Source organism: Anneissia japonica, unplaced genomic scaffold (genome assembly GCF_011630105.1).
Source record: "Anneissia japonica isolate Jap-2015-1 unplaced genomic scaffold, ASM1163010v1 scaffold21_len1647178_cov195, whole genome shotgun sequence".
Classification (NCBI taxonomy): Eukaryota; Metazoa; Echinodermata; class Crinoidea; order Comatulida; family Comatulidae; genus Anneissia; species Anneissia japonica.
In genome coordinates, this window is record NW_022750455.1 from 47,911 (window position 1) to 58,950 (window position 11,040).

The 11,040-nt window shown below is 32.9% G+C and overlaps 1 protein-coding gene across 1 annotated transcript; it reads left to right on the plus strand.

The window, feature by feature from the left end:
• The first annotated feature begins 9 nt into the window (after nt 1-9).
• LOC117121363 (PACRG-like protein) lies at nt 10-10,825 on the plus strand. Its single transcript, XM_033266538.1, has 7 exons — nt 10-418; nt 1,833-1,900; nt 2,560-2,650; nt 4,417-4,551; nt 6,136-6,243; nt 6,790-6,870; nt 8,899-10,825. The coding sequence occupies exons 1-7, from the start codon at nt 182-184 to the stop codon at nt 8,950-8,952; spliced, it is 774 nt and encodes a 257-aa protein (XP_033122429.1). The 5' UTR covers nt 10-181; the 3' UTR covers nt 8,953-10,825.
• Nucleotides 10,826-11,040: the final 215 nt, after the last annotated feature.

Here is an 11,040-nt window from a genome sequence, read left to right on the forward strand (position 1 = left end):
GTTGGTGGCGCTATGCATTCTTTGTAACGCAGCAACACGAAGCTTAGGCAGTCTATGCCTCCTCTGTTTCATTGTAAAACTGCTGTTTATTTGCAAACCTGTATTTATTTGGATATGTCGTATATGTATGGATACCCATTAAGAATGTTGCATATTGTATGAGGACACAAAGTAAATTATAATGTCCTCTTTCGGCCCACCGAGATCAAGTTCTAGTAAAGCTAGGCCTACGACGAATGCAAAATCGAGCAGCCAGGTCAAAGCTAACCCAAGCGGCGATACTCATGTTGGGCCTGCTAGGTCTAGGCCTAGTGGCGGCAGTGCTAGCTCGGCACGAAGTACAGCAAAATCAGCTTCTTCCACTGGTGTAACTCATGTAAAACCGTCTCAGCGACTGAACCCCAAAACAGTGAATCCTGTAAGATCTATTTCCCGCATTTACTTCAATAATAAATAGGCCTATATAATAATATTATAGTCATATAGGCTGAGGCTAGGCATAGTTACAGTAAGGAAAGCCATTTCCTAGGCCCCTATTCATACTCATCATTGTAGGCCTAGGTCCTATTTATAATATATTTAGGCTAGTCCTAGAGAGGCCTAGCCTGGGCAACATAGGTCTAGCAACTGATTCATTTTCACACTCTTTTAGCACATGTGAAGGTAAATGTAATAGGATAACCCATAAGTTAACTCAGAGTCACAGCGTCATTGTACTGAAATGCGTATGGTGGCCGTAGTCCGTGACTACCTAGATGCCGTAGTTGCTCTATGTCCAGACGTTTGGACCCAGTACCCAATTATAAGTAAAGGTCCAGTGTACACAAATTGGCTCATGTGCACCTTAAAGAACTCGGTACATCTTTCGAGAAGAGTAGAGGGTTACCCCGGTGTACTGGTTCATTTCAGCCCCCTGTCCAACCACAGAAATAGCGTTTACGTCGCGGCCCATGTCAGGTATCCTACCTGCAAATCCTACCACACCACGTAAGCAAGATCATACACACTAGCTGCATAGTTGCCCGAGAAGAAGATCCAAGTAGACTTCTACCAACTAAACCCTGGGCGTGGAGCGGCTGGAACCAGTGCCGATGTTAAGGCTGTAGTTAGCAGCACCCCTGTTTTACCCCTCGGTCACTCATGGTTGAATAGCATTACTTTTTGATGCACTGCAAACACTGGACATTATGATACACCCTTAAAAGCATTTTCAATGACAAGTTGTCACAATAAAAGTAGGCGTAATAATCGTAGAAATCACTATAGGCAGTGACCTCAAAATACAGAAATAATATTGCAGCTCCTTGCCAAAGTGTTTTGTTTTGTTGATTCAGACAAATATGGGTATATAGAACGACTAGTTTCAGGTGTGATATCAAAATTCCAAAAGAGCAAATGTTATAAAGATATCCTGTTTTCATTCCTCTATTTAAAATGTAAACCCGGATTTAAACTTTTTAAAACGTTCCTCACAATTTGTCTTTAGGCTTCTTAATACTGTATTGCGAATGCATCAAGAGTCAATTAGTCAATTCATTCATTCATTTCACTTTTATTGCCAAATTGTTTGAATAACGCTACAACTCAGACAATAATTAATACTATAGTCGAAAAAAATAATATGTTCTGCCTTTTAAAGTAAAATGAAAATAATCTGATGTAAAAAAAAATCAGCGGGAAAACCTATTTGGAAAAATAAATCGAAAAAATGGGAATAAATTCCCGGGTGTTTGGTAATGGTATTGAATATTATATATATATATATATTCAGTGTTCATTTACTGTCTAGCAAGGTAGTCTATAAAAATGTATCATTAACTCTTGATTTTCAGTTTGCAGATGCAAAAAAGCCCAAATCAGCTTTTGCCAGTGTGTACTCTAATGGTGGGATACCATGCAGGTAATGGCAGTCTGTTCATATATTATAATAATAATAATAATAATAATAATAATAATAATAATATTAATATTAATAATAATAGTAATAATAATAATAGTAATAATAATAATATTAATAATAATAATAATAGTAATAATAATAATAGTAATAATAATAATAATAGTAATAATAATAGTAATAATAATAATAATAGTAATAATAATAATAATAATAATAATAGTAATAATAATATAAATAATAATAATAATAATATATCTAACTTCATAGGTTAATAAACTACGCGTTCATCCACATTCAATCAATCATGCCTAGGGCCTCAATGAATTGCCACCATCTTACTCTGTTTTGTCTTCACCGTTTTGCAATTTTACTGAGCCATAGCTTGTTCTGTCAATGTCTGTCCTTTCATAAGGATTCTACATGCAACAATTCAAGGAAAATATTTATATTTATTCTTTATTTGTTCCTACAGTAATACCTATTATTAAATAAATTAAGATTCAAATACAACTTTATTGTAATTGTCATCATCATTATCAATGTTATTATTTTTTTGTGTTTTTTATTGCTATTGTTATTATTGTTTATAATGTTAAATGCATATATCCTTGATTTGTTGAGTAGCAAATTGAAATTGATTAAAATGTTTGTTTTTCTAGGCTATCACATGGCTCTGTTAAACACAAGTTACAGTGGAGTACAGACCCAAATATGTTATCATTTGATCCTCTTTTGATAACTCTAGCAGAGGTAAGTCTTTTCTTTAAAGGTGAAATAAATTAATTGTATCGTGGTAATAATAAGCATAGGTGGAGCCTTACATACCGCTGGATTCTCCCGACAGTAGAAGCTTGTGGTACACTATTATTCCTGGTCATTGAATTAATTATCCACGTCCCGTGAAGTGCACAACACACACTGCTCCATGTGGAGTATTCATGTTTCTTCTGCCAGTTAGCATGTACACATCCCAAAAAAAGAAGAAGTTTGCAGCCCTACTTGAAATTTGCTGATCAAATACATTATTCTCATATTAAAGTTCACCGCATATACTTCATTTCTATAGCCAGAGCGCCTTACTTTTTCCATCATTCATCAACCCCAAAACATACCATCAAGACGCCTCAGATGCAACATTCTACCAGGTACCCAAAATCCTGGGTAAAGAGAAATATACATAGATTAAGTGCCATGCCTAAGGATGTCGTCCTACTGGATACCCATTTATACTCCTGGGGGATGAAAGACATATATAGGTAAAGTGCCCTGTCTGAGGCATACATAGATTAAGTGCATAGCTAAGCCTAAGGATATCATTCCACCATTTATACTCCTTGGTAAAGAGAGGCAAACATTTATAACTGTCTCTTATACACATCTAGATGTGTATAAGAGACAGATATATATATTCGCAACCACTGGCTGTAGAGAGTTATTTTTGTAACAAAATGTGTACAATATGCATATTCATATTATTATTGAATAATTCCTCAAAAAATTACATGAAATTTCTGGAGGTTTCTATATCTTCTTCATCAACTTGGATTTCGGACTGAAATTAATCAGCCACCGCTGTTTGTTGTTCAATGGCTGTTGTGGTTGAAAATTATTTACAAACAAACTGACTTTTCTACCGAAACGATCGGTATCCCCGGTCGAGAAGAAAAACAGATATAGCTCCCTATATTTCCACCCCTAATTTGCATATTTATGCTAATAAGGTCGGCAAAATGGCACTTCCGGTCATTTTTGAAGAAAATGTTTCATTAGGGTAAATAAAAACATGCATGTTCTGAACAACTTTAAGAAAGAATCAACTTTCTACGACAAGTGGTTACCGAGATATAAGTACCCTACATTTTCAGAACTAATTTGCATATTTTAACTAATTTACATATGAAGATGTGCGTAAAAAAATTGGCGACTCATTTTATTGGATTCAGCATACTTCAAAGTATATATTCCATCCAAAAAACTAAAATGATCACGAAAATCCCACGGGAGCCCATTTTTCGACATATGCCCCCGGACTACATGTGGAGTATTCATGTTTCTTCTGCCAGTTAGCATGTACACATCCCAAAAAAAGAAGAAGTTTGCAGCCCTACTTGAAATTTGCTGATCAAATACATTATTCTCATATTAAAGTTCACCGCATATACTTCATTTCTATAGCCAGAGCGCCTTACTTTTTCCATCATTCATCAACCCCAAAACATACCATCAAGACGCCTCAGATGCAACATTCTACCAGGTACCCAAAATCCTGGGTAAAGAGAAATATACATAGATTAAGTGCCATGCCTAAGGATGTCGTCCTACTGGATACCCATTTATACTCCTGGGGGATGAAAGACATATATAGGTAAAGTGCCCTGTCTCAGGCATACATAGATTAAGTGCATAGCTAAGCCTAAGGATATCATTCCACCATTTATACTCCTTGGTAAAGAGAGGCAAACATTTATAATGTACCATGCCTTAGTTTTATGTTTTTTCGCCCTAACTTCAATTAGGGTCTTCAAGAGTTTAAGCATCCCTATATGTTTGTGGCCCAGAACGGCTTCAGGGAGCTGCTAGAGGTTCCAGATGCACAAGTCAAGGCCATGCCTCTTCTCCCTCGTCTCATCCCACCAATAAGAGCTGCGTTTGTAAGTCACTATATATTGTTGATATTTATATTATTATTATTTTGTATTATTATTATAATTATTATTATTATTATTATTATTATTATCATTATCATTATTATTATTATTTTTCTATTATTATTTTTTTTTGTTAATATATTATTATTAATTTGTTATTATTATTATTAATAATTATTATTAATAATATTTATCATCATTTCAATATATTTTATCCATGTTTAAATGTAATTTCCATCCCAAAATTGCGATAGGTGTATGATACAGAGCCATTAACCCACAAGCACACAGTACATACGATATATACATTCATAACCTATAGCCGATATATCTACATTAATTTAAATTATTACATGCTGTTTATGCCTGTTATGTTCATCTTTCAATATTTGTAGGGCAGACAAAGTAATCTGTCAACTGAAATGATACTGCAAATAGGGAGATTACAGATCTGCCATCATTAATGATATACTATCTGTCATGAGCTAAAACACATTCAATTCCATATTTTAATTGCCTAATTTGTATTTTTAAGTAAGTTATTAAAACTTGAATGAGAAAAATTTCCCCGTCAATTAACTGACAGAAAAATAATACCTTTCCTGTAATTTTTTGCTTAAATTTGGCTGGTAATCATTTAAAAGATTTTTGTAGTAAAATATCTGTCAGTCAGGATGAAATAATTATAAATTATTTGATCCTTTTATATGAGCTAGCCTATAGACAATTTTATTTTAGTTTTTGAGGTTTTTTCCAAAAGGTTTTGGTAGACAGTACATCCAATGGCATAAGAACGAGTCATGGGGCCCAAGGGGAAAAACGTGTTCGGGCCCATAAATTTCAGTGAAGTATTCACTAAACCATTATCAATGCTGAAAAGAGGACATTAAATGCAATGTCTGTATTCTTATAAAGAATATAATTATATTGTGTGACAAAACCATGGAGTCAACTTTTATTTTCGTACACTCCAGGACCCCTTTGGACTGGGGGCGCCCCAGAGCCCACAGGCATTTAATATGCTACTGTCACAAGAAATTAAACAAGAACATTGTTTGTTAATGGTTGGTTATTTGTTTCAATTGAAACTTAATCAAGAAAATATATTCCTCACCAAAATTACCACCTGCATAAACTTGTATTAGTTCTTTCCTATAAAAAAAAAAAGGAGGTCCCCTCTTAGTTTTTAAATATTTAAAAATCTGTATCTAAGTTTTTCATTAAAACTCCCATTTTGGGTCTTAAAAAATCAGTTGTATAACATATCAAAAAATGTTTTTCCGCCATTAAATTGATAAGTTCTTAATTAATAAGTCAGTGAGAACTGAAATCGTTTCAATCAGTGTCTAATTGGAAGGTTTGTTAGGTTATTTTAGGAAAATTCAGTGTTTTAATTGCATATTTGAAGTTATTTTCAGATACTGTATTTTCTTTTATTTATCTTTAATCAGGATAAATTAGAATGTGTATATTATAAGAGAGTCACACTGTGTTTTAACTATAGAAACTAGTACAATGTAATAATGATACTACAATTTTACCATGATACGAAATTGTAACAGTTTAAAACATGTTTTCCTCTTGCAGGCATCCTCACATGACTGTGTGTTCGAGGGCGCTTTAAATGCTTTAGTACAGCTTAGTAACGTAGTTGGAGATGGCATGATTCCCCATCTCAAGTCTTTGCTAACACTGGTGTGTACATAATATGTTATTAATTATTATTATTATTGTCATCTTCATCATCATCATCATCATCATTTTCATTGACCATCATCATAATTATGATCATCACCATGATCATCATCATTACAATTAATTACAATTATTATCACTACTATTATCATTATCATAACAGCAATAGTAGTTGGATTTATATAGCGCTTTACACCAAATTCTTAAAGCGCTCGAAGCATAGGTTGGCTTGTACAGTAACTTTCTTCTACCCTGATGGACTTTTCGCGTTTGAGCTAACCGGTAAACCTGTGCCAGCTACTCGTATGTTCACAACAGGGACCGAATGATCAAGTACACCGGGATAACCCCTACTCATCTCAAAAGATTCATGTGCTGGGTTCTGGAATCGTCAGTCATTATCACCATTATTATTGTTTTTATGTTGCAGTAGAATATTAATACATGAAAATTAGGTCAAAATATTGAAGTCACTGATCTTCTTGCTTGTGAATCTATGTTATTCATCTGTCTGTTAATATAATACCATTTTGAATTTCTTTCCAGCTTTCTAAACAAGCCATGAATAAGGCATGGAGAGAGAAAGTACTTACAGCATTAAACTGCATTGAGAATGCTTGTGGAAATGTAAGTTATATCATCCACAATGAGTTTATATTGATACAATCATTAAATCAACTAAATAAACATTTAACTCGTTTTAACTTTCCGATCTATTAAATAATTCATAACTACCGTTATTAATTGTGCATAATAAATAGATAATCAAGATGGATCTGGTTTGGTACTTGTTATTCAATAAATTATATTTCAATGGAGATGCCAGGTTTTTTTTTAATTTAATACCGTTATGTTGGTTTAGGAATAGAAGATTTGTATAATTTGGCAGGAAGAAAGGGAGCGTTTGATTTTACAGTATCATTATTAAATTAATGATATTGACTAGCGTTTCATTAGCCAGGTTATTTACATTAAGTGGGAATACAGAGAAAAGGAAAGGATGCTCATTTGGCCCACAGCTCCTTTTGCTTCACCATACAACGAAAACGTATCTAATTAATACCATTGAAATTTTGTAAGTTTGGTGCTGCTGTAATATTTTATATTTATTATTTAAAATCACTTTTATTCAATAAACTTATCAAAAACACCACAATTGATAAAAAGAAAACATTTAGAAAAAAATGCCCCAGGATGACATTCTTAAAATCAAAACATAAAATTAATAAGGTCTTTCTGACCACCCACTGTTGTCTTGCCTTCATCTAGAAGAACATTTTTTTTCTGTTTACATTTAAGTTTATGTTTCTCTATGTTTATATTTATGTATCGTTTTGTTTAACTTTGGTACTTTTTTTCTGATTTTTATTTCAACTTCAACTTTAATTTATTTAACTTGGTTCAAACATACAATTCAACAGTACTGTATTAACTATTATGGGGAAAACCAAGTAGCGAGACCAACAGAAAGTGAATAAACTTCGTAAACGTTGGTCCTGCCGAGAAGAACCCTCAACAATACCCACTTAACGACAAATTACCATAAAATCATCATAAACAAAAGCATCTAAGTGAACTGTAGAAATTAATTTTTACAGGAGACCTTAAATGAATAATAAGAACAGCTAGTAACTGAGTCTGGCAATCCATTCCACATTTCTTTTCTTGTGCTGTGTCACTGAAAATGTTTTCACATTGAAGGCAGAATAAATAATAAATAAACAAAATGAATGACAAGCGAGAAAATTATGATATTTTTTTTGTGTATTTAGTTAGTTAGTTTGTATATTTATATAGTGCCTATTCCTTTATGTTAAAAAGCACTTTGTTTTTCCCTGGTCATTGAGTCCACATTCTTTAAGTGTTGCTACTGGTATTGAGAGCAGGAGCAGGTAACCTTCACCAGGTACCCATTTATAAAGCCTTGCTCAAAGACACAAGCGAAATGCACAGCAAGGGATTGAAACCTAGACCTCAAAGTTGCCAAACCATTTGCACTGCGCCAAACTGAGACCCTTATTAATCAAGCATCCCAGCATAACTCGCTGCCCTCTGTCTTGTTATGTTAACTTGTTGTAATGCTTGTATTTTTATGATTTTTATTTTAGTGAATACATAATATTTTTATGACTGAGTTGAGAATTTTCATATCCATGATGTTTGCTTTTAATATTGTAGTTTTTAATTAGATAACATTTTTAACAAATTCCATAGGCCTGCTTGAATAGATTTGTATAGTGTTGCATATTTTAATGTTGTTTTTTATTTATTTTTTTGTACAGCACATTGAACAAATGTAAATCTGAAAATGTACTATATAAATATTTTTAATTTTATTATTATTTTTATTATTATTATTATTATTGTTATTATTATTATTATGTCAAAATAAATGATTAAAAAAGGAAAATGTGGTTGAATCTCTCATTAATTGATGTAAGCATTGTAACTGATTGTAAAAATTCTATACAATGATTTTGACCTTGTTCCATTTAAATTTAATAACTGAACTTTTTAAAACCTTTGTTTGCATTTTGATTGCCATTTGAAATGCATATTTTCATTCAGTATAAAACTAATTATATAAACTTTATACAGTGTATGTTTCCATCTGTTGGATTTTGTAATTTTTTCCATATTTTTTTTTCTTTACAGGAAAGTGTGCCTATAATAAAATCAAAGATTCCAACATATTCTTCATTATATTGAAATTTGCAATGATGACAACCTAAGTGTAGCGATCGAAGATCAGTGACTGCTTTCATATATGGTGTCTGTTGGCCTGAAGTTTATGACTCCAAGTGAAGATAGAGACATGTTACAAACTGCTTTCACATCGTATCTGTCGATTTGATATAAGGGTGATGATCCTAGTAAGGCTAGAAATCAAAGACATGTTGTTGTCTCCTTTGATATTGCCTGTCGGCTTAAGGATAATAATCCAAGAATAATAGGTAGCAATCCACGACATATTTGCTGACTGGTTGACGCGGTCTCTGTCGTCCAAAAAGTGATAACCTCATTAAAGGTAGCAGTCTAAGACATGTTGCTTTGGTAAGATGGCTGTTGACTTAAGGTCCCAAATTAACCAAATCTTTTGTACATATGGTAGAAACATTGGATAATATTTGTAACTTTTTCAAAAAAATGATATCAGTTGCATTGCGCAAACTGCACAGTTTATTTGAATGTATTATAGAAATTTACAATAATATGAAATAAAAAAAGACAATAATTAGAGGTCAAAACAAGAAGAAAGAACATTTCTTATGTTCGACCTTTAAAAAATAAGAAGAAATATAAATAAATATACACAATGTATATGTATACATATAAGCAAATAATAAATTAAATTAAATTAAATAAATAAAAAGAATAAATAAAAAATAATAGTAAATAAATAAAATTTAAACAATTAAAAAAAATATAGCAATATAAATTGAAATTGAAATGGTTCATGCCTTGAAAGTTGATATATTACTATGCACTGTGCTGCCATTTTAGTATTTATATTACATATCCTAATTTGTGGAAGCGCAGAAGTTGGCTCTTAAATTTAATGTGATGGACTCGATTCTCAAACTGTTAAATGTATTTATATATTGCCTTTTTTTTGTATGGTTACATAGTGCTTGGATTAACTCATTCCCATCACCTTCCACTCCCACTCCAAGGGGTCAAATCCACAACAGGTACTGGATTACACTGGGGCTATGGTTTATAGTCCTTATCCAAGAAGACTTGGTCCTACTACACACATACCATGAGCAAGAAGCATCTCAAAACAACACAAAATATAAGGATCTGGGTTAAGGTGCCCTGTACATTTGTGTGCATGTCTACTGCTCAAGATGACCAACCAATTGGTGTCCAATTTGCATCATTAGTGAGCTTTCAATTGTACGACGACGGTAGGACGTAATGACGTCACTAAACGTCATTTGCGCATGCTAGAACGTTAAGGTCACCTCGTCGAGTAGATTCTGGAACACAATTTGGCCAAATCTACGTGTGCAGAGAACGTAGGACGCCAGGTAGGATGGTCACGCATGAGTGATTCCGTTCTAGAATCGTGTCGTCGCACAAATCGAAAGCTCCCTCATATCAACCGAGGAGTATAAATAAGTATCTCGTAGTATGATACTTTTTAGTCTTGAATGCATTTGGTTTATGCTGAAGCATCATCAATTAATTTTTCCCAGGGTTGTCCATTGTGTATGGTTGTAAGGCCCTGTTTCCATAACATCGCTGCACTGTCGTTACAGTGTTTTTTCCTTCAATTATCATTATACGATACTGTATAGCTGTCCTTGACTACCCCAGATATACCCTAATGGACAACAATAACAGTTTTGTATGAGTAATGACATCCATTTTAACAAAGGAATTGCTTTTTCGGTCACAACGTTTATTAAATACGTCCCTTCATTAGACTATAATGATGTATATATATTAGATAATGTTTTGGTACAACTATACTTTACATAATGCTAAATTGCCTAATGCCTTTCTTGGTGTAATATTTCTTCAATCATTTGTGTTTTTGCCAAATAAATGAATGAATGGTCATACTGAGGCAGTATGTGGTGTTTTTAGTATATATATATATTAAAGTGTAATATATTTTAAAGTATAATTTACATTGTTTGGTGACCCGAATCCATGTTCCTACATTCATTATCAACCTCCTAATTAGAACATCCTGCTTAGTTTGTTTTAGACTAATGATAGAAATAGTGCTCGCATTTAGTGAAAATTAATGTTATATACATACCAATCATAGCCCTTCAACAAAAA